At 40.1% G+C, this 25,220-nt stretch overlaps 1 protein-coding gene across 2 annotated transcripts; it reads left to right on the top strand.

The window, feature by feature from the left end:
• Positions 1-463: 463 nt before the first annotated feature.
• lingo4b (leucine rich repeat and Ig domain containing 4b) lies at positions 464-24,853 on the top strand. Of its 2 annotated transcripts, none has more exons than XM_028579811.1 (3): positions 464-740; positions 21,501-21,616; positions 21,776-24,853. In XM_028579811.1, exon 3 carries the CDS (start codon positions 21,788-21,790, stop codon positions 23,597-23,599), a length of 1,812 nt encoding a protein of 603 aa, XP_028435612.1. In that variant the 5' UTR covers positions 464-740; positions 21,501-21,616; positions 21,776-21,787; the 3' UTR covers positions 23,600-24,853. The 2 variants fall into 2 exon arrangements, with proteins under 2 accessions (XP_028435612.1, XP_028435613.1); XM_028579812.1 differs by lacking the exon at positions 464-740 and adding an exon at positions 19,350-19,431.
• Positions 24,854-25,220: the final 367 nt, after the last annotated feature.

Here is a 25,220-nt window from a genome sequence, read left to right as displayed (position 1 = left end):
TCATAGTTTTGATGCCTTCAGAGAGAATCTACAATGTAAATAATGAAATGAATGAATGAAAATAAAAAGGAAACTCATTGAATGAGAAGGTGTGTCCAAAGCTTTTGGCATGTATATATATATATATATATATATATATATATATATATATATATATATATATATATATATATATATATATATTATAGCAAAAAGGGAGTTCTGCTAACAAAGGAGACGACTTGATTCTTGTTTGTAAAAAGTGTAATGGAGCCATTCTTCGTTACACTACTAGTTACATGGGGATTTAAGTCATTACGGCAGCGACACATGGCGCGGATCCAGCCTTAAATCTGTGGGATGTTTGCTCCAGCTGAGCGGAGGGATGGAGATGCGGAGGGCGCAGCATCAGCAGAGCCGCGGTCAGCATCACAGGCACACAAGCAGGCAGGCAGGCAGGCAGACACAGACGGGCAGAGTCGACCTAAATTATTTGAAGTAGCGCGATTATACGAAAACTCCCCGAGGTATTCGACAGTCGGAGGAGGAAATTAATGAAGGAGGGCGAAGTGAATTGCGCAACTCCGGCGCGACAGATGTTGGAAATCTCTGGTTGAATGTAGACAGAAGAAGAGGAAGAGGAGGAAGAAGAGAAAGTGTCCCGAACAGAGATGAACACGTTGTTCTGTTGGAGACGGACGATGAGCGTTGAAGAGGTGGAAGCGTTGTGTCGATGTTTCCTTCACTGAAAGCTTCAGCTGGTGAGTTTACTCCGTTATTCACCATTTCTGTAGGTTCGAAACTTCTTTCTATCTTCTTCTTTCTTTCTTCTTTTCTTTCTTCTTTTCTACTTTTTTAGGTTTTCATCAGTTTTAGCCTACTTGTTGTTGGACCTGAATACAGCTCTATTCCTGCATCATTTCTATAACTAATTGAATAGCATTCCTATAGTGTGTTTGGTGTGTGTCTATGAGAATAACAACGACTCAGTACTGACTTAATCCTCATAATTGTTATTATTGAATCACCATACTAATCCTCAAATGTTGCTTTAAATGCGCCACTGCTTTCTGTGGTCGTATTTGCGCAGCCCCCCTCCTCCACCCCCCTTCAATTTAGATCATCCAAAACGGATCAAACGCAAACACTTTATTTTTTTTCACCTTCAAATTCACTCAAATCAGTTTTGCTATAATGTGGCACTGGCAAATGAAAACTTGAAATTGAGCAGAAAGGGAGCCTCGAGTTGCGGGTAGTAGGCTAGTGACGTAAGCCTGATATCATTTGTAAAGGAAAGTTGTTTTATTTATTGTTGTGGTGGTTTTGTCGACAATTAGGGTTTCGATCTATATTGATGTTATGCTTGGAGCCAGACATTGTATGCATTCGGGGTTCAAGATATTTGAAAAAAAGAAATGCCTAACAATCTGTACATCACTTGGGAAAAGCATGATAGTTGCCAAAGAAAAGAATCATCCTGTAGAGTCTAAATCCTGTTATTTTTTTTATATAAATGTTCTCCAACTGTATTCATCATTCTGACACAACACAACAAATGTTGAGGATGTTCACTCCTGCCAAAAAGAGGCAGAAAAGAGAGGAGAGAGAGGCAAACATTGCCCGATGCTCCGGACCAGAACTTGTTTCCTCTCTGTTGTCTCCGCAATGAGAAATCTATAAAACTGCTTTTAACTGATATAATATTAGTAACTTGTATTGTGTCAGGAAAAACTGTGATTTTAAATACTGACCTACATTAATATTTTCATTCCCTGTGTTTTCATTACATCTCTTGAAACCTTTATAGAAACCTAGAAAATGTGCATTGCTACTTTTCAGCCTGGTTGCTTTGTAAATCTCTTTTTGTTGTCGTTTTTTTTGTGGAGTTACAATCTGACCATGTGGACAGTAATCCTCAGGATAGTTTGGTCCATAAACCTAAAAAAGGGCCACAGCAGACTGTGTTTTAATGCGTTTCAGCTGGATTACAGACAGCAATAACTGCAGCCTCATTTTCCCCCTGATTTTATTTTTAATATCGAGATGCTTCACTCTCACAGTGACTCGCATCAAACCTCTGTTTATCACCCAAAAAACTGTATCGTTTCCAAACTTGGCTCCTCCTGTTTGATTTGAATATTGTCTCACCCGCAGTCTGATATAAGCCAGGATCAGCATTTCAGCGAGGGTGCAGGGGTGAACTCAGCAGCAAACTCTCTGTCCTCTCCTCCTGTTGTAATAAGGACACACATAACATCAGTTACAATGTGGCTCTGGAGGAGCCGATCACCATCAAGGGACAACCAAGGATTTGACGCTTGGGATTCTGCCAAATGGGCAATTTAATCAGAGGGCATTTTATGCACAGGAAGTATGTCAGTCTCCTTGTTAGGGGATGATTTATCTAGACTGTTATATTGGGCAGCTGCTCTACACTTAAATTGATTTCAGCTTCAGGCAAAGAAGTATAAGACAAGTCTTTTAACTAGTTTCTATGCTTTGCCTTCATGGCCTTAAAATGACAGTGTGGTTTGTGTTATATTCTACAAAAAGCTAAATGTTTCATACTTTTTGAAACGTTACTATGACACCTGAATTATTTGCATCCAAATGTCCTCCCTGCCTTGTAAGTTACCAAAAATTATCAATGAGCTCAGAAGACATTTATGAAATGACGTGTGCTTTTTTTCTGTGACAAACTCGAGATGTATAACTTCATGTTTTTGGATCAGGTTTGAGGATTAAGGTAGGTCAAAACATTTGGGATATAGTGTGGAAATGTCTGGTCATGGTTTCACTTAGTTGAATTTATTGAATAGCTTTACTATTTGAGGCCAGAAGATCTAAAAAGTTTTGTAAATGTCCTGCAGCGAGAGATCAATATTTCAGTTTCACACATTTTGTAGTTGTAAGTTGTTGGTCTTTGTAGTCTTTTTCTCTTATTTGGGAGCTCCTTAGTTTTCTACAAATACCACAACTAATGGCATCAACGACTACGACTGCTAACTAGCTAGTACCCCGGTATTGTAAACTGTGCAGAACTGCTTCCTCTGGCAGTAGAAAACAGAATTGATCTTTGAGGAGTGGTAACATAAAATTCTGGGTCAGTTTAAGGCCATGACATACCAAGCCGATGGTCAAGAACTAGTGGCGACAAAGGCCATCTGTGGCGTCATCGCCTTTGTCTTGGCCCAAAAATTAGCCCTGAAACACACCACAGAGACTGCAGCCGACGCCCAAGTACCACATACATTATACGCATGCGTGCAAGGAAATAACTCACAATTTCACAGTAGAACATTAGTTTAATGTTAGTATATTTTGTAATGTGTCGGTATCTGTCAGTTTTTTAAAAAGACATGTTTATGATGAAATAAATACACCTACACAAATAGTTCTGTATCTCGTTGTACTTAGGCTAAGTTTGCCATATTATGGACATAATGTGCAAAAATAGACATTCCAATCGTTTAAACCTGTGTTTTTTAGAAGGAACATTCAAAAGTAATTTTTGGCCAGTTTTGACAGCTCTGTGTGTATTGGATTAATCAGATCAGATAAAAAAATAAGAAGAGCCTTCTGTGTGCGCTCTAACTGTCTTTTGTTTGCTTTCCTCACTACCTATTTCAAGCTCAACAGCTAATCAGATGGCTATTGGCTATGCAGCCGACAGCGATTCCAAAAAAAGGCTGACGCCTTGCAACAGTGCGGGACACTGTTACCAGAAAACTAGGGTGACAGTCAAAAAATAGCCTTGGAAAGGAACTTGTTTTGGTGGAACATGTACGTTCAAAAGTTGTTTTAGTCGTGCAACAGAAAACTCAGATTGGACAAATAGTCTAGCTAGCTATCTGGATTTACCCTGCAGAGATCTGAGGAGCAGTTAACCATACTCCTCAGAAATTGAACAGAGTTTAGAATGCCAACACAAAGAAAGCGGAAAGTAGTGAAATGCGGCGGAATTTTCCGCGGCAACGGAGCAATCCCTGAAGTGGAACGTTGTGGATATAGACTACCGTCGGCCCTACTCAGACCGATGGCCGACAGTCACCTTGGTGTGTCAGGGCTTTTAAACCAATTCACCCCTTAAACAAGAAAGAAAATACGCTAGTTTCAGGTGGAAATCTTTAAAAACAAACAAAAGTAAGTTACTACATTAATTTGCATACAAAGCACAAAAGATTTCAAGTATCTCACAGAAAACATACACCAGCCTTGTCTCGTCTTATTATTTATTATTTCATCATTTAATTGGTGTGATGGGTCAGCCTGCCTTGAAAAGCTGTGAACACAATTTGTACTTTTTGAATAATTCCTCATGTTTAGATGCATTCCAGATAAGCAAAAGTATTGGCTACCAAATACTGTAGCTTGAAAATGTTTAAGAAATATCTTAAACATCTTAAAAGCCATAAACTGCTTGCACAGTCATTGTCCCATTTAGAGAAAAGTGGTGGGTGACAGAATGTTTCACTGCAGCATTGACTTCCTTCCAACAGCAGCACCTTAATACCAGGCTTAGCCAAAGATGTTGGTGAGCTGTCTGAGAGAAGATTTATCTGAGCCTGGAACAATGTATCCACACATCTCAGCCCACCACATTTTCAGTCTTAACGGCAATGAGATTAACACCACAGTCATGTGCACTACTTCTCTTGTTTTTGCAAAGGATAAATGTCTTTGCAGTTGCGTTTCTAAGATTTGAGGACATTGGAGGTAGTGTTCATTTTAGTCTTAGTTTTGTGCCAAATGTCCTTGTTAGTTTTAGTAATATTTAGTCTTTTTTTGTTAGTCAAGTTTTAGTCAACTAAAAGTCTCGTCATTTTAATCTAGTTTTAGTCAAAAGAGAACTCAAATATCTTAGTCAAGTCTTTTTTTTAAATAAATTATTTCTGAGATTATTTCTGATAACCATTTCAGTCAAATAGTTATATACAAATAAATTATATAATGTTATATAAATTTCGAGCCTCTTCCTTATTTCACCAGTAAATTCCTGTTAAATGACATAAACAACCACTGCGTGGGAAAAGGATATTTTACAATAACTTTGAATGCAGCACAAAGCTGGCGAGGCGTATTTCAAGTGAACACAACATATGTGTTATTTTTCAGACAGACAACAGCAGCTGCAGACTGTGGTACGTCTCAGTGTTGGAATCCTCTACAGCAGGGTTCTTCCACGTTTTTTAAACCAAGGACCCTTTAACTGAAAGAGAGACGGATCAGGGACCCCCTACTACATATATTGTATGAAATAAAGTTGCATATTAATCTGTTCCTACAATAACTTTTAGGGCAGCCTAAAGCATTTATACATACCTTTTTTGCATAGAATACTAAGCTATTCAAATAGCTTAATAATTGTTGGCATGATTTTATAAATCATGTTTTAATGTTAACCCTTAAATGTGAACTAGCGTCCCGTGCAGCGATGTTTCGGTTCACTCTAACGTCCGTTAATGAGCATCAGAGAGAAGCGCAGACATTTAAGAGGCACCGAAATCCGCGTTGCTATTCGGTCCGGTAGATAACGGTCGTTAAGGCACCTGACTCGGTACCCAACCCTAGTAACAGCTGAATATTCTATCTCATGTTGAAAAAGTAGAGGTGATTGTAGATGAAAATGAAGAGAGATTTTATCTTAGTTTTTATTTTATGCAAAACATTTTAGTCTCGTCTTTTTTCGTCAACAATAATGTCTTAGTCAGCGTTTTTGGACATTGCCGCAGTCTCGTCATCGTCTCGTCTTAGTCATGGAAAAAAAGGTTGTTGACGAACATATTTAGTCTCGTCTCGTCTGACGAAATTAACACTTAACACTTGGGAGCTTAGCCCAAACCTCTGAAGGGGGCGTCCGTAGGGATCCTCCCCCTGGAATTTGTTTCAATTTTTGTTGTTATGCTTTATTATGCACTCTGGCACCTTATTACTATTTATTGAAATCTCTCTCTCTCTCTCTCTCTCTCTCTCTCTCTCTCTCTCTCTCTCTCTCTCTCTCTGTCTCTCTCTGACTTCAGGAAATTGCATTTTTATCCTTAGTAAAATGAATGAGTGGTTTGCCGTTTTTAGTTCACACCTTACCATAACGTAATGTTTTGCACCGTGATGTTTGTAAAATAAAATAAAACAGCGCTCAGTCACGGTGAAGAGAAATGGACTTCATATTTTAAATCAACAGGCAATTACAAAATATTGACTTGTTTTTTCTGTAAATTGTGTCACTCAGTGCTGTCTGTCAGCCACCCTGCATTGTTTGTTTAGAGACCTGCATTTATTTTGACAGACTGTTATGTTACTATCACACGTTCACACACATTATGCTTTTTGTCGAGCTTCACAAACATATATCTATATCTATATATATATATATATATATATATATATATATATATATATATATATATATATATATTTTAGGTTCGGGGTTATTCATAAAACATTCGGGGCTGTAGCTTCAGCACCCCAAGCCTAACAATTCCACATAAAGGGATTCCTGAGTTGGGTTGGTTTGTCTTTTTATCTGAGTCTCAACCAGATCTGCTTTGAGGGGGGTTGTACATGCTAACATCTATCTATCCAGGGCAGAATCTGTGGTGCACAGCACTTTTGAACCACAAAAGCACTATTTAGGCCACGCAGACATTTGATGTCTTTTTGAAGATGAATAGAAAGATCAGATGTTTACTGCCACTGGAGAAATGTAGTCAGGGCATGAAAAACAAAAAAAAGTTGCATGGCACTGGCCTGGGGGTTATGTGAGCAGCAGCATTGTGTTGTTTGACCATGAAAAAAACCACTTCATATTTGAGGGTTTCTTTTATGCTGCATGTTTTCTTTCATGCCATGTTTTCATTTCCAAGATCCTGTTCCATTATTCTGTTCATTGCATGCCCATGCATTCATTGCATGGGCTTCTTGCCTCACAGGATTTTCTAACGCTATATACATAGAGCAGGTTGAATTAAAGGAACTTTACCAGAATAAAAGGGTAATAAACAGGATTGGCAACTTGTTGGTAGTTCAAAAAGACCAACAAATTTAAGAAGGCAAGTTGAGAGAACAGGGACACAATACTGACAGATGGAAATGGTTGGAAAGCTATGGCAAGGAAGCAACATAAAATATCTGAGAAAATTAGAGTTGGAAAGGGGCCGGTATATAGATTGGCGCTTAATGACAGAACAAGGGACAGATATGACAGGGAAGGAATGGGGTAGAGTGATTGACAAGGAGCAGGAAACTCTGGGGCATCTGGTGGACAGGTTGGTAATGAAAAGGTCTGCAGGGCCTGGGGGAACATGTATGCATGTCATTTATGCTTGCCATAGAAAATCTTAAGGATGTTTTTGCTGTACTTTTCCCATAGATTACATGTCTGTCATTTAGTGTGCATTTAATGTTGTTTTCCTTCATCTTAAGCTTTAAAGCAGATGAGGATCGATTTCCTTTAAGTGGCGCTCTTTTTCTGTTAAGCAGTCATCCGTTGAGTCAGGGTGTTCAAGGCAAGGTTATTTATACCTCCAAATGCATTAGAACAACAACAATTAATAGGGACAGTATCATTTAACAGCATCTGAAACCCTTCTTCACACCTTTCCAGTGTTGGAATTAGAGAAGATCCATCCAACAATGCTAATAACTTTCCGAAACCAACAATCTGACAATTATTCAAGCTGTGACCAGGTGTGAAAATAAGGAAGGGTTTGATCTGCTGTACCAAGCTCTCTTTTGTCACACAGCTACATCCGTCACTGTTTGTGTGAACAATTGAGTGCAACACCATGAATGCCTTCGAGTACAGACTGTACAATGGTGCACCCTTATCCTCATTTGAACAATTAATTGGCATAAAGACTACAAAGCAAGAGAGATCAGGGAGGTAGTTTGATGCAGCCAGGAAGAGGTTATATGATTGAGGCTTTGCTCCACCAGTGTAGCCATTCAGAACAGATAGAAACACTTTAGATGTAGTTGGACGACACAAAGTATGAATGAGCTTCTCAAGCACAACCTACCGACCTTCTTTCTTCTCTATTCATTACAGACAAATTGCTCTTGCTGCTACTGGAAACATCAATTCCTATCCAGCAGAGGAGAACATCAAATGTAAAAGCCACCATTAACTGGCTGTATGTTCAATAATGATCCCATGTGTCCATTTTCTGTACCCATTTAGCCAAGGTCATGGGGGCTGGAGCCTATTTGGTATGCAATAGGCAGGGTCCCTGGAGGGTATGGCCAGTCCTTCACAGGGGACTAATCATACATTATCAAAAGAATAACTAAAAGAAATTCATATGATGATATCACAGTTATGCAAGCAGAATAAAAGAGAAAAAGTAAAAGCTGTCAAATGATCAGTTCAAAAGATTTTTTGTATAGCACCAATAGGCGAAGTGCTTGGACTGTAGCATTTCCCTCCACATGCATCACGCCCAATCTCAAAACTCCAAGACTATTATCACCAGAAACAATGACAGCATTGGTAGTTTGTTCCAATGCTTGAAACAATCGCTGTTCAAGCGTTCTGGACAAGGGACCTCTGGCAGTCATACACTGGTCCTTTCTTTGTAGCAAAGGCAGAAGTAGTGTGATGTTGTTATACCACCACAAAGCCTTTTAAAAGGTTTGTTCGGTTAGTTTTTGATCCTCCCAATCAAGGGTCTAAGGGTAGACGGTGTTGTATGCTCCATTCCATCGATTTAGATTTGACTTAGTCTATAGCAACGACGTTCCACTTCCGGGATTGTTCAGGTGCCGCTGGAAATTCCGCCGGATGTCTTTCATTTCGGCCGGATGTCCATTACCTTCCGCTTTCTTTGTGTTGCATTTTAAACTCCTGTGGATTTATGAGGACTATGCTCCTCAGATCTCTGCAGGGTAAATCCAGACAGCTAACTAGACTATCTGTCCAATCTGAATTTTCTGTCGCACGACTAAAACAACTTTTGAACGTACACGTATTCCAGCAAAACAAGTTCCTTCCCGAGGCTATTTTACAGAGGCACCGTTGCTCTTAGCGCCACCCAATGCAATTTTGATTGGTTTAAAGAAATGTTAATAAACCAGAGCACATTTTTCTCCCATCCCAAAATGCTGTGTGCACTTGCCAGACCCTCCTCCGCTAGATTTGACTTGACTTGAAGAGGAGGTCAGGGTACATAGTCAGGTGTACAAAGCTTTAGACTTCAACACGATTCTGGTTCTGTCTCTAACAGTTCTTTTAATCATGACGGGGATTGTTTCACACACACACACACACACACACACACCCCCTCATGTCAATTGTCAATACTTATTAGCTCACTACTCAAAAGACAATGAACTGATGTATCAACAAACGGCTACTTAAAAGACAAGGTTGTAACAGCCTTGAGAACAGCCTTGCAAAGTATTTGTTAGTGAAGAGTCTCAGTCACCAAGGTAGGAAAGACAACTAGTTCAGCTATTTTATCGTTGAAGATATTTAATCCAAGATGTCTCCTCAGCTCTCCTGAGTAGTGGGGGACATCAATGTGTCACCATCAGGGTGTAAAAGTCCTAAAAGGTGTTAAAATGCCTGGGATTTCTGCCTTTGATGAATCACTTCTGGATATTTGTTAACTTTGTAGTCAAATAACAAATTGTAATTAAGGACAGCATCGATGACGGTGCAAATGCAAGGAATTCGAGAGGAGGATGTAGAACTAAAATAAATCTATAAATATGTACCTCTATACAGTTTTCACAGTTTTCTGTGGGAAGCAATAGCAGTGTGGCATGTGTTGTGAATAAAAAAACACCTTTGGAAGTAGCAGTTGCTCAAACATACTTGAGCAGCGGTAATGGGCATGTCAGCGGCTTTACAAGACGCCTTCAGTCCCCTCCACATCCTCCCCCACGTGTAGCTCTCATGAAAATATGACTGTCCCCCTTTATTCACCGTTACGCCACTGTGGCTGGCTCAGACTCAATTGGAAACCAGGTGGGATTGTGAATTGGCGCCGTCAGATTAGCATGCAGGCCGGTAAGTGTGCCAAAGAGAAAAAAGCTGCACCTGCACACTATGAGGGAAGATTATGGAGATGATCGCTTTTCTGTGAAATAGCAAAACATTTTTACAATTACCTCTCAACCTCCAGAACTGAGAACTTGTAGAGCCATGAAACGTGTAGCTTTCTTTGACATAACCTTCAGTTTCTGGTAGAAAACGTGGATTTGGAGACAGAGTTTTTGTGTCAGAGGTTCTGGGATGAATGTGCAAAGTAACTCAGTACATTTACTCAAGTTTTACTTGTAACTATTGTACTAAAGTAACTATTATCATTTATGATACTTTGTATTTGTCCTATATTACATATTCTTTTTTTCTGCTTTCCCACTTACCGTTTTTCCCTCTTATATCTCCTCATTGCTTTCTTTTACTCCCTTTTTTACCTTCTTGCGCAAGAAGGTAAAAAAAAGGCAAAAAAGAAGAGAAAAGGGCATGCCTTTTTCGTCTTCGCCTTTTTTCTTCTTATTGCTTTCCCCCTATTTCTCGTCAGTGTTACTTGTAACCTTGTTCCCCATCTTTTTCACCGCATTGCGTTCTTCTTTATTTCTTTCAATGATCTAAAAAATTTACTCTACACCCTTCTGCTTCAAGTACTTTTGCTGTGTGAGAAAATTTGCCATTTTGTGGGCCTACGACTTTTATACTCTGATCCAAGTACTTCCTCTCCCACTGCACTGAAGGAATCTCACTTTTTTTCAGTGAGTCCTTTTATAACCGAAACATGAGGCACATGTTTGATATCTGACAGCATGCACCAACAGTCTGCTGCTCCACATTTTATGAGGACTTGATTGCAGTTGAAGTCTACAGTCAGTATGTATGTTGGCCTGATGTAGTTTGATCAGTGTTTGACCTGTTCCAGGTTAAGAGTCCTCTGTGTCCCATCAGTCAGGTCCACTCTAATGATGAATCCAACGCATCATCGCTGTTAGCTGAGACGACCTAATTTGTCACATCACATAGGCGCTGCACTGAGACTAATTCCCTTCCCTCATTTAATTGTGCTATTATTAATATTGCAGACGCCGCACTTTGCGTGACGTCTCGCAGAGTCTTAACTCTCTCCTCGTCGGAATGAGGAATTACAGCAGAGTGCTTTACCCAACACGCAGTCTGGAACAAGACCGATGTGAGTGGATCTGTCACTGTGACCCACTTCCACCACACGTAAATGCTCAAACACACCCATACTTATAATAATGCGTCTGTCTCTCTTTCTCTTTCAAAAGTGTTTACTTTTTCACATGCAAACTATTAGTTTTGCCCTCGCTTTTTTTATTTTTACCCATTTCTTGTAAATATATATCTGGGTTGCTCTATTGCATTACAAGCTTAAAACAAAGCAGACAATCAAAGAAAACAAGGCATGGCCGTTTTATTGATATAACATTAATTGCAGGTCAACGTGAATGACATTAAAATGCACATAGCAACAATTTAAAGCAATCAAAGAATAGAGAAGAAAAAAACCCACCCACACTCCAAACACAACTGACAGCATCTACAACTGACAGCATCTACCCCCCCCCACACTGGAACACATATATACTCAGACACACAGTGTCACAAGCCAGAGAAAATAGACCTGTTTTCAGGTCATTTCTAAATGTGGACACTGTCGTGACAGATCTCATGTCAGTTTGTTCTTGAGTAAAAACTTTACCATTTCAAAATAAGCACCGACTAAAATTCATAGCATTCAGATGAAATGAATGTGTTTCGACGTGTAGGAACAGAGGCAAACAATTAATATAATCCTATTTGTCACAGACACAAGCTCGCAGCCACACAGACACACACTTTTCTTTATCTCTCCCCCCACATGCCACCAAGGCAAACACACCCAGTGACATTAGTATTCATGGGTCTGCAATTTCCTCACAGCCCATTAAAAAAACAATCAAATGAGAAATGGCTTTCTTGACCTCCACACAGCGTGTAAAATATTTTGCAATGATCGCAAATATGATGTAATGAAAAAATGAATTATGTGAAGATTACATTCCTTCACCACAAACTGAATTGTGAGGCAACGATGTTAAAACAATGAAAAATGAACATTTCCTAACATCTGTTTTTGAGACCAAAATGTGGTGTTTCTTTTTCAAAGCGGCTTGTGTTAATTATAGTCTCTGTTAAGTCGACTATCGTTCAACCTGCAGATCAGATATTAAAGACAAACTGAAAAGAACTGTAAAGAAATATAAACTATATTTGATTCTGCAGCTATTGTGCATAGTTTTCCATTTTCTTTAAAGCCTATAGGCCTACATCTGTTTTGGACACATTTGTGCAAACTGTATCTAATCCTCAAGACTCACACTTCCCAATGGCAATGGTTGATTGACAGCTGAGAGCTGTTAACTGGAGAATGTCACACTGTATGTGCTGCAAACTTTGATATGAGGCATTCATTTCCCTTCTCAAACAAGTCCACATCCTCAGTTATTTATCTATAAATTGAGGAACCTCTGTGGGTTTGTGTGTCCATGTGCAGTACAGCAGCGAGGGCGAGGAGTTGCATCTGTAGCTGACGGTTCCTAAAAGCAGACAACGGGCGCATTGCGCTCATATACTGGACATTACGGTAGCTGCTCAGTACAGGGAGCTATTACCGTCCAATTGCAGACAAGAGTTATTGGCTGGGTCACACATTTGCAGGTGGGCTTCAAATTACTGTAACTCCTAGACTGTTGGGGCCATCGTAAAAACTTACAGAAACTGTAAGCATCTCTGTATGTAACATTACGGTAGGATCAGTATCACAGGCTGCGGCTGTCGCCATGTACCGGTGAGTAGAAAGTAGGAAGAGAGAAGAGTGCACGTAGCAAACAGTAGTAGTAGAAAGACGATGAATAACGACAGAAAACTATATTTTTGGAGTTTATCGACAGTTTTGAGTCAACTGACCATCTTTTTTTGTGAGAGGTGATAAAGTCATCTAGAGTGAGATACATCCAGAGTGAGAAAAGCACCCGACAGGCTCATTGGGTTCGTGTTAACGTTAGTCTGAGTAGGTCTGTCTGCAGCTTGAGAGGAACTACTTCAGAGGGTTACACGTAACTTGAAGGTATCTACATAAAAGTGACATGACACTGTCATGAACGTGTCATAAACATTATAAACAAGTCATGAAGGTTTATGACATAACGCTTCTTTTAGTAAGTGTCTAGGGTGACTAGGGTTAGGGTTAGAGTTAGGGTTAGGGTTCATGTGTCGTGACTGTGTCATGACAGTGTCATGTCACTCTTATGTAAATACTTTAAAGTAAAGTGTTACCCTTCAGAGAATACCATAAGAACCAAAAAATTGTTGGACAAAACAGGCCAGAAAATAATAACTGAAAGCCTAACGCTCACTCATTTTCTTGGAGATAAGCAGTGTAGTTTGAATCTCAAACTAGAGTTAGAGTTAGAGTTAGATTTAGGGTTATGGTTCACGGTACACGTTCATGACTGTGTCATGACACTCTTATGTAGATACCTTCAAGTTAAGTGTTACCCAACATTCCACATTTCAGGAGAACCCATCATGCTGTTTAATACGGATTCCATTAAGAGTGGAACATTTAATAACACTTAATTCCCAGTAGACATTACTTTCCATTCAGGATATGTCAACACCTGCTGACTCATTGGCAGCTCTTGCACACTCAGTTCTGTGTTTGCCCTGCATTGAAAAAAAGAGGGGGTCTAGTTAGTGTTAGCTTTCTTTCTTTCTTTCATGTCCACCATATTTCAATAATAAACCTCTTACTTCTACTTTTGTGTCTGTCACAGACTCCTGTTGTAGTGGGAGGGGAAAGTTTCCTATGTTCTTTCTCTTGCATTTCAGATATTTATTTGTTTATTTAACATAAATGTGGCTCCCTGACAAACCCAAGGGGGAAAGACCAGTGGACTTTTCCTGCCATGCACCCGACAGCTGTTCTGCCAGCAAACCTTTTAATATTTTGCTGCTTGTATGCAGGAGGTCTCAGGGGCTGTCACACTGCAGCAGGTGCCAGAAGCCCAACAAAATAGAAACACATACACACATATACACACACACACACACACACACACACACACACGCACACACACACACACACACACACACACACACACACACACACACGCTCCATCACAGACTCAAACAAACTTTTAACAATTCGAGCACACACACTCACACAGAAAACACACACGAGTGCAAAGACAAAAGCACACGCTCTGTGATCCCTGCACTGTTGTTCTGTTCCAGCCGCTTTAATTGGGGATTTGAGCCAAGCTCTTGTCTTTCTCGGTGTGACGAGCTAAAAATAGCTCTTTGACAAGTGTCAGAAAACCCAGCCGGGCTCAGACTGTGCATTCCCTGTCAGATGGGCTGCTTGGCACAGGGTTTCATGCTCGGGGCTTCTAAACTCAGAAGCAAAACAAAGACTGTCACCCTGCGGACCATGTGAGGTCATGTTCCTGTTTCATGCACCTGTTGCAAAGGAGTTTTTTTTTTATAAAATCACGCTGTGTCTGACACATCTTGCTATTAACATGTTGCTGCAGGCTCCCAAGTAACAGGCAGAGATTGGGTGTTGAGGAACGGCAAATAAGGTAAAACTCAAAAGCATTGAGCTCAGAGAGAGCGCTAATGAAGCCATAATGTAGGTGAGAAGAAGAGTTTGAGTCAATTGAGGATCATTGCCTGTTCTTTGCTCCTGGCTCTGTTACAGCAAGATAATGACGTGTCGCTGTTCACTGAAGCATGCTGTTGATTACGATCCTGAGCAGGAATCATGTTAGCAGTTTGGTGATTGATGATGTTCAATCAGAGCTGAGCTGTTGAATGGAGCGATTATTTTGAGCAAACATTGTTTGCTCATTATTATGTTGATTGAAACATAATGATTGGTCACCACACACACACACCAAAAAGCACCAATGAAGTGATTCTTAATACAGTAATATGTTTCATTGTTTTCTTTTAGTAGTTTTGATTAATATAATCCTTTTATAATCCTAATCATTGGGTAAACATAGTGTGGACATCCACGTGATGACTAAATGTGCAGCTGTGTGCAGTCAGTAAAGAACTTGGTGGCAACTGTCCACAGATTGATGTAAGGCGATAAGGGCCCGAGCGGAGAGACTTGATGAGTTGTTCCTGATGACAGAGGAGAGAAGGCAAACGGAGCACAGTCGGGGTTGAATTATTTCAAAGAATTAAGCGTCAGCGGGAGTTCACCCAAAAGCCAACTGGACTCTGCCAAAGGATTGTCTGAAAAGAGGTTACATCCGATTGTATGCATTTTGGCATTGTGAGGGTTTGTTTGATAAGAGCTTGCTCCTGCTAGGCGTCAGCAGAGTGGATGTTTTAAAGGTCCTATGACACGCTGCTTTTTGGATGCTTTTATATAGGCCTTAGTAGTCCCCTAATTCTGTATCTGAAGTCTCTTTTATATAGACCTAAATGGTCCCCTAATACTGTATCTGAAGTCTCTTTTATACAGACCTTAGTGGTCCCCTAATACTGTATCTGAAGTCTCTTTTATATAGACCTTAGTGGTCCCCTAATACTGTATCTGAAGTCTCTTTTATATAGACCTTAGTGGTCCCCTAATACTGTATCTGAAGTCACTTTTATATAGACCTTAGTGGTCCTCTAATACTGTATCTAAAGTCTCTTTTATATAGACCTTAGTGGTCCCTTAATACTGTATCTGAAGTCTCTTTTATATAGACCTTAGTGGTCCCCTAATAGAGAGATGGGGGGCAAGATGGAGGGTGGGGGTGTGGCCTTGACCAACTGGCACTTTGCTTGTTTGCAAGCCATGATGTCTCTTCCGTTGGATTTCTCTGAAAATAATGCAAGATGTAGAAGAAGCAGAAAGGTGAATTTGATTTCTAAAAGCTCAGCCGGGGATCACCAAATGGTATATGAATAACACGTCAATTTCTGAAGTCATTTTGTGTGTTATTAGTACGCGTTTTTTGGTCATTTTACACCATTTAGTCTCAGACTTACATTGTGACGTAGTATAAAAAAAGGTTCCTATGATAAATTTGTATGATATTCTACGGCCAGTCATAAGTCAACCAGTCACATGACAGTTAGGTTTAGCTGTATTTTACAGTTAAATTTAGCGATGAAAAAGTTACTGTAAGCCGGGTAAAGGTCGCTGTGAGGTTACGGTCGTTTCTGAGTGTTGAGTTTAGCCGACAAAAGGTGAGTGTTATGCGGCAGCGACAGTAAGGATTTAGGGTTAGGGTTAGACATTAGCCACACTGTTAACCTTTGATGTAAATGTACAGCTAAAATCTCACAGTATTTTACTGCGTTAATGTTATACAGGATCATACTGTGAATGGCAATTAATTCTGGGAGAAAATAGTAATACTGTAGCACTATCTGTGAATGTTACCGATTACAGGTTTTTACTGTTAATACCAGTGCATCTTGGGAAAATAAAGGAAAAGGCGGGAATTACACTGCAGCCATGATATTACTTAAAATTCAAATAATACAGTATGAAAATGTCTTTTTACAGTAAAAATACCTTATTTAAAAACAGTATGCTTACTGTTTGGGTTAAAACACCGGAACCCTTAAATTGTGCTCCCAGGATGGCTAGCCAACTACAGTGCTCAGCATAAGTGAATACCCCCATGCTAAAGTTGACTAAAAAGAGGAATAAAAAAAAATCATCTTAATGCCTTAATTAAAAAAATGAGGAAAAATCCAACCTTTGATGACACCAATTTTCTTTGTGAATGGATAATGTATCGTAAATAAATAAATGTTCTTTCTTAAAATACAGGGGGCATAAGTAAGTACACCCCTATGTTAAATTCCCATAGAGGCAAGCAGATTTGTATTTTTAAAGGCCAGTTATTTCATGGATCCAGGATGCATCTTGATGAAGTTCCCTTGGCCTTTGGAATTAAAATAGCCTCACATCATCACATGATACTAGAGATTGGCATGGTGTACTATCCATAAGATTATCTCCTTAAATGCAAATTAAACCAGCTATTAGGCTAACTGAAATAAAACCATGCCAATCTCTGGTAAAGGGTATGTGATGATGTGGGGCTATTTCAATTCCAAAGGCCAAGGGAACTTTATCAGGATGCATAGTATCCTGGATCCATGAAATAACTAGCCTTTAAAAATAAACATCTGCCTGCCTCTATGGGAATTTAACATAGGGGTGTACTTACTTATGCCCCCTGTATTTTAAAGAAGATTATTTATTGATGATACATTATTCATTCACAAAGAAAATTGGTGTCCTTAAAGGTTACGATTAATTTCCAAAAGATGTGTTTTTATTCCTCTTTTTAGTCAACTTTAGCATGGGTGTATTCACTTATGCTGAGCACTGTATCACTTAATTATTAAACTGAATTAAACAGAAATAGTCAACCAACTTCAAGATGAGCAGGAGAGGGGAAAAAAGCCGGAACAAGTGTGACAGAGCTAAAGTGTTACATCAGTTGTGCAATGTTTTAATAATTTAATAGCAATTAAACGCCTGCTTGCTACTTTTTGTTTCTCCAAACTTCTGCTTTTCATTTCTGAGACATTCTGGGCTTATTTCTGTCCAATGTTGGACTTATTTCCAGCCTGTAATTTACAGGGTTATTCAAAGTTTATAAGCATGATTTAAAGTTGGAAACTACAAGAAAATAGACTCAGAATAGAGGGACTATCCTGGTGATCAAAGTATACTGAATAATTGGTAACACTTTACTTGAAGGTATCTACATAAGAGTGACATGACACTTTCATGAATACATGACACATGAACTCTAACCCTATCCCTAATCCTAACCCTAACCCTAACCATAACTTGTCATGACAAAAACTGAATGACACTAAGTAAAAGAAGCTTTATGTCATCAACGTGTATGACTTGTTTATAATGTTTATGACGTTCATGACAGTGTCATGTCACTCTTATGTAGATACCTTCAAATAAAGTGTAACAGAGTAATTCCTAAAAACATCATGGTTATAAACAGATTCCTTTTCATTTGACATGAAGCAGTTTTGTGTTCTGAGTTCTCTGCGCAGCAACAGCTGCCTTTAGGTTTGTCCCCTTGAGACCAAAGATCTCTTCTACAGTGGAGACCTGGCCAAAAATAGCAGCTAAGCAGAGTGTCAACAACTAATATAAAAGCACATAGATTTTAGAAAAATAATTGGATAAAAAAACATTTGAACACACAGAGAGCCTCAACAGATTTCAACATAGTTTTGAACCCATTTACTTACAATGTTTTGCAGCTTAAGATCAATCTGTAGGTGCAGAACACCTAAAATCTTTCTTTCCTGGTTCAATTCTGACTTTGGGAACAACAAAATGAAAAGAAGTCTTGTGAACGGACACTGTAGTTCCCATAATTCAAATTTAAGTGACTGTTGTCTGCTCTCATTTGAAAGTGCATCATTAGAAGTAACAAGAAATGACTGTGTGTGTAATAGAAAAATAGTTAGCATAATTAACACTGTAACAGGACACTTATATGACCATGCTCCACGCAGGGTGAGAAATACATGTCCACATTGCAAATACATCTATTCCCTCACTTTCTAATTTGACGGACGGACTCAGTCCTGCCCGGGACTCAGGGGTCAAGGCCTTTGACTGTAGCTTTCATGATGTGTGTAGGGACACAGAGGAGGATCAATCCTGAGCCCTGATTGGCTGGAAGGGCTGAGCAACAGACAGCTCAGCCGCCTGAGATATCACGCACCTGCCAGTCTTTGTCTCTCACAAGTTGGCTCAGCTGGGGATCAACACATTTAAATTGTGAGCCCCACCCATGTATAACACAGACACAAAACTAAGGAGACTGTCTTGAAGGAGAAAAGACAAAGTTTGATTCCAATAATAATTCATGTTTGAAAGTTTGCACCCAATGAAGAGAGAGGTTGAAAATGTGTCTAAAAAAGCAGTGGGACTGTCATTGGACAATAATATTTTTAGGCACTACCCACTTTTATCATGTTGGAAAACCTCAAAGGTCACATGTGGGCTTTAAATTAAGACTTGTTTTACAGAAACAACTAAAATTGTAATATAGGGGTTTTTGGAGATTGTTTTACTACAGCTGTGGCCAAGAAAAGCTCCCTCTGCATCATCTACATCAATCGTAACTGGCTGAACTTTAACAAAAAGCCAGTATCGGTGTCTGGCGCGTCTGCTCTCTGATATATCGGTCAAACAGGAGTCCTGGGAGTCTAGCACAAGTGTTGGGTTGTGAGTCAGCGGCAGCCACTATAAGAGCTGTTTTCATGAGGAGCAGGGATGAGATAAAGACTGTGCAGCTCTGGGACTGTCGACAACTCTGCCACTCAGAGGAGAGGCATGCAGCGAGGGATCTCCACACTGTGGAAACTGTCTGATGGTGGAGAGTGAGAAGCTGCAGCTGCTGCAGGTTGGACTCGGTCTGGCATTTGTCTTAGCTGTATTTGTTGAAGTATAAAATATCATATTTCTGTTTGTTATGAAACAACTTTGCTCTTCGATTTGAATGTAGCTTATGTTTTGGGCTTTGACTTTTTCTGTGCAGCTGTGGGACATCATAAGTGTTTTCTAAAGAATTAGAGTTGATTTTTTGAAGGATAGTTACCTTTGTTACGCGTACTGTAGCAGGTCTCAGCTGTGGTTGTTAGAGAGCAGAATACTTAATTTACATCACATACTTTCCCAGCTGGTTATTCAACTAGAAAGGACAGACACTGGCAGAGTAATGTTATTATGTAATATTTCACCGTGTAGTGTCACATTAGTGGGGCTCTTTTTTGACTACTTTCTTTAAAAATGTGCAGGTTGCTTTTATTCTTTATGTTTCATCTATAACATTGTTGTTGATTTGATAAGTTTGTTTTTGTTTGTTTTCATTTTTCATGTTCGTTCATGATTTAGGATTTTATCTGGTTTTGAGCACATTTTTCTCAATTTGGCAACTCTGTTTCCATGTCTTCTAAACTGAATTGTGATTTTTTTTTGTGATCTTCATTATTCAACCCCATTGTATTATTTAAGTATGTTCTCAGCTGGCTACTCCTAAATTCAGATGAATGATTTCATAACTCCAACTTTTATTTAGTATGCTTTCCATTAACGTCGGTAATTAGAGCAGATTAGGCATCATTTCTTGAAATGTTTGACATTAGTTTCTCACTGGGAAACAAAGCAAAACATAATGTCATTAATTAAAATATATGGGATTATTTTGCAATCTAGATTTGGTCCAATTTAAGGGGTTGTTTCTTCATACAGTGTCACAAGCTAGGTCAAGTAATTGGCTCAAAATTTCAAATTTACAGCTTTTACAGTACACTCTACCAATAGACTTTTAACACAAATATATCCTTATAGAGCACAAAACCTCAGGAAGATTGACAGAATATGGGTCTCTCTTCCAGGACAAACAAAAATGCAATAGATCTTGTATATAAAGGTAGACAGAAATACCATCTTTTCCCCGATTTGTTTACATAGTGATACTCTTAACTGTTTTTAAATGGTGTACTGTTGATTTTTATTCTGAAAATTTATATCACCCTTGCCCTGTTGCTGGCTCTGGCTCCTGTTGGCATGCCTAAATCCAGATGCCTGGCCCAAGGGGCAAAGCTTTCATGCCGCTGAGGTCTCATCTGTCACCCATGAGGCTGAATGCACTCATACTTTATTTTATTTTTTAGGGCAGATCATATGTGGAAACTTCCACTGGCGTTAAGCATTGTTTATGGTACTTTTCCAGTCTTTGGGAGGATAAAATGAGATGTGTTCTTTGATAATCAGTTAAGTATAGGATTTTGTTGTCTGCGGTAGAGAGGTGTAGGCTGGTCTTATCAGCTGCGACATCTGCTTCACGCTGGACACTTTCTGGTACCCAATGTGTACTTTTTTTGTGATTGCTGCCATATCAAATGACAAGTTGAAAAACACGTACTGATGGAGCACCAGAAATCAATGATGGAACATTGTCAGCTTTGTCCTGGTATTCATCAGGCACCTGAGGACTCTTGGGGTGGAAGAGTTTATTATGGCACCCATTGCCATACATATTCAACAAACAGCAAGCTCAAAATGCAAGAAACAATTAGAATTAGTTTGTCTTTCCTTCACTTAATATCAACATTGGTACCCTAGTCACTCTTCTCCATGAGACCAGCTGGCACAAAATGAATAATATAAAACCAGGGTAGGGCTGCCTGCTCAGAAAGTTTTGTAGTGTTTGTAGCTGGTTTTTAATTAATCTGGTTTGTCCTGGTTTTATGGACATAACACTACACCAATAGACAGATGGCACATTTCCTCAGTCACTGTGGTGGAGGTAGATGAATTTAAACCGAAGGCTGTTTATATCCACCCTCTAAACCAAGTGTTTTTGGATGCTGTTTTGTGTTTGGACACTAAGTTAAACGTAAAAGCTTTAAAAACACTGTTCCTTTAATTTTGTTAAGACTTGTTTTTCTCTCTCTGTGTCCTGTCCAGGCCACTCTAAAGGACATGTTTTTGATGGAACTGCATCTCTACAGAGGACTTGACTCAAGTCTGATTTCAACTTGACTGCCACTGGCTATGAGAATCTGCACTCCGAGACTGAAACGGTATGTCTTGACGCAATTTCAGAATAAATGAGAAAATAAATGAAATTCAAAGTTTTAACACTGTATTTATTTGAAAACCATCAGATTAAACACAAACATTCCTGCGTTATTTTCCAAAAACATCAGAGCTAATGTCTTCATGTGTGCGTCTCTTCTCAGGCTGGGGGTAAGATGTTTGTGGAGTCAGTCGTCCGATGGGGGGCTTGGAGCATTCTGCTTCAGTTTGGACTGGGTGTATCTGCAGGAAGCTGTCCTCCACGCTGTGTGTGTCGACCTGAGGCGAAAGAAGTGATCTGCTCCGGCAAACATTTGAACTCAGTGCCAGAAGGCTTTTCTGGTGATGCCAGGCGTTTGGATTTATCCCACAATAAGATTAAAACTGTTGGGCGCCGCCAGTTCTCTGGTCTCCAGCAACTTCAAGAGTTGGATCTCAGTGATAACATAATCTCCATGATTGAGGTGGAGGCTTTCCAGGGCCTACAGAATCTCAGGACACTTCGGATTAAGAATAATCGACTCAAGATTATCCCAGTTGGGGTGTTTTCTGGCCTATCCAGTCTGCGCTGTCTGGATTTGAGCCAGAATGAGATTCTGGTCTTCCTGGACTACACCTTCAAAGAATTGGTGAACCTGCAAACGCTGGAAGCCGAAGAGAATGACTTGGTCTTCATCTCCCAGCGGGCTTTCTTTGGTTTGCAGAATCTGCAGGAGCTCAATTTAGATCGCAGCAACCTGACCTCGGTTCCTACCGAGGCATTGTCCCAACTCCAGAGCCTGACCCATCTTCGCATACTACGCCTCACCATTTCTACACTCCCCAACAATGCTTTCCGACGGCTACACCGTCTTCGTAGCCTCCTGATTGCAAACTGGCCAGCATTGGACAATGTGGCTAGCAACAGCCTGATTGGTCTTAATCTGACCTCACTTGTCATCAGCAACTGCAACCTAAGTGCTGTTCCTTACTCAGCATTTCGTCATCTGGTGTATCTTCGCTACCTGGATCTGTCCTATAACCCCATCACTGTTATCCAAGGTAATCTGCTAGGTGACCTCCTGAGACTCCAAGAGTTACACCTAGCAGGGGGGAGCCTGCTAAGAATAGAGCCAGGGGCCTTTAGGGGACTGGCCTACTTCCGCATGCTCAATGTGACCTCCAATCAGCTCACTACTTTGGAGGAGAGTGTCTTCCACTCTGTGGGGAACCTTCAGGTTTTGCGGTTGGATGGGAATCCCCTAGCTTGTGACTGCCGGCTTCTCTGGGTGGTCCGTCGTCGATTGCGCTTGAACTTTGATGGACATCAGCCCTCTTGTTTGTCTCCTGATGCAGTGAGACATCGTGAATTCAGAGATTTCTCCGAGAAGGAGCTCCCGAGGCTCTTTACCTGCCGCCCTGCCCGTATAATGGACCGCAGGCCGCAGGAGGCGAGAGTAGAGGAGGGCACGACAGTTATCTTCTCCTGTAAGGCTGATGGGGATCCATTCCCATCTATCTCCTGGATCTCATCCCATAAGAATGTGGTTTCTCCAACAGGACGAATCAGAGTTTTGCTCAATGGTACTCTAGAAGTGCGTTTTGCCCAAGTTCAGGACAGTGGCACATATCAGTGCCTGGCGGGCAATGCAGCCGGCAATGACAGCCTGACTGTCGGTCTGTACGTGAAGGGGCTCCCTCGTAACCGAACCATCCCCTTCTTCTCAGAGGAGGGCTGGGTAGAGCCTTCAAACTCCCAAGCTGCAAACTCCTCAGCTCAGATGGCCAAACCATACCCGTTTGACGCAAAGACCCTGATCATCGCCACAACCATGGGCTTCCTGTCTTTCCTCAGCTCAGTGGCCATCTGCTTTGTCTTCATGTTCTTCTGGAGCCAGAGCAAAGGTCAGATCAAGCACACAGCAACTATTGACTTTGTTCCTCGGTCTTCAATGGGTGGTGGAGGGGACGGAGGTGACGGTGGCAGGTTCACCATGAAACTTATTTGAAGCCAAGGAAGAGGTGAAAGGGGCCTCCATATTGACTGAGTTATTCTGCACTATGGTCCCTCCCTATTGGAACACTCAAGGACAGAGACCCCAATTCATAGGCCCCTTTTGAAGGCAAATCGGAGCCAGTTTGTTGGACTTGTGCTAGCCCTCTTCTAATTTTAGAGTGGAAAGTTACATCTCAGCACCCACTTTGCTAATGAATGAATATCTCATGATCTTGGAAATGAAAGATGTAACAGATTGACAGCAGAGCTCTCTCATGGTTGCTGTGCATTTGTTTCCAACATTTACTTTGAATAAGCAAATGACCACTTACCTAGCACGGGTGTAATTTTTACGTAGCAAGTAATTATACAATAGTTTAAATTTTTTCACAGACTTTGGGATTAACACATGAGGACGGTTTGAGTTTCACACCAGTTTATGCATTGTCAAAACATATCAGGTGCTTGTTTAATCATCCATATTGTACATAAGTAAGTGTAAGTGTGTTCAGCTTTATGTCTTCACTTGCCAATACAAGCCAAGTAAACATTTGCCCTTTTGACCCTCCAGTTGCTATTTCTGCTTACCCACAGAGCAACTTGTCAAAGACTGCCAATTCAGCAATGACTGTAAGTGTATGTGACCACAAAGCTTTTGATACTTGCAATAAATATATGGAATAGACTAGCCAAAACATTTCTGATCCTCAAATGGTTAAACTTTGAACATTTTGGAACTTTGCAATATGCTTCTTTTATTCTGCATCGGAGATGTGCTTTCTGTTATGGGTGGGGCTTACTTTAAATGATGATGCAGCAGTGCAAAGGGAATGCTAATGTACATAGGAATGTATCCTTTCCCATTGTCATACTTATAACAAATTTGTCAAGTCCTATTTGGATCACTGTCTTTTTTTAACATTTGTTATCATGTAATTACAATAGATGACTCTTTGTTCCATCAGAAGATGCTATGATTTCTCCTTTTTATATTCAAGGAACCACTTTTTTATTTTTTCCCCACACAAATCACTGACAAATATGTGCCTCAGTTACATTCTCACCATCGACAGAGAATGCTCACCTGATCATTGTTATCTTGTAAATATTTAGGTCAAGGGCGTTTGTGTGTGCGGGGTTTAGTCTATCATTTTATCTAGTTCTGGGGATTAGTGTCACTCAAATACTGCACTCTTGTTGTGTATAAACTGTGTAACTGTGTAGATGCTCTACGCACAAAGCAATGCTTTATTATGCCAGGAACAGAGGATGCAAATGATGCAGATATTCAGCATTGACAGATTTGTTTTATATGCTATCTTGTTCATAAATGACTATATTAAATGCCTATGTTTAAACCTGCCTTGTGTGTGTGTGTGTGTGTGTGTATGGATTGCCTTGAATTGTGTTTTTTTATGTAAAATATTTTGGAACGTCATCACAAGGGTAAAAAAAACAAAAAAAACCTGATCCAATCATCTCAAAACCAATCCCTCAGTGGATATTCTTCTGAAATGACTCAATTGTTTGGAAATTGGCAAGAGAAAATTTTCTTGCATAACCAAAGCACTTAATCTCTGCACTGTGAGTCCATTATGAGGATGCTGTGTTGCAGTTGGAGACAGAAAGTGGCC

This window comes from Perca flavescens, chromosome 6 (assembly GCF_004354835.1).
Source record: "Perca flavescens isolate YP-PL-M2 chromosome 6, PFLA_1.0, whole genome shotgun sequence".
Classification (NCBI taxonomy): Eukaryota; Metazoa; Chordata; class Actinopteri; order Perciformes; family Percidae; genus Perca; species Perca flavescens.
The sequence above is the reverse complement of the archived record's forward strand: the minus strand, read 5'-3'. Positions and strand labels throughout refer to the sequence as shown.

Bases quoted from the DNA above. Each gene is read 5' to 3' on its own strand.
- lingo4b (XM_028579811.1), top strand. From the start codon at position 21,788: ATGTTTGTGGAGTCAGTCGTCCGATGGGGGGCTTGGAGCATTCTGCTT.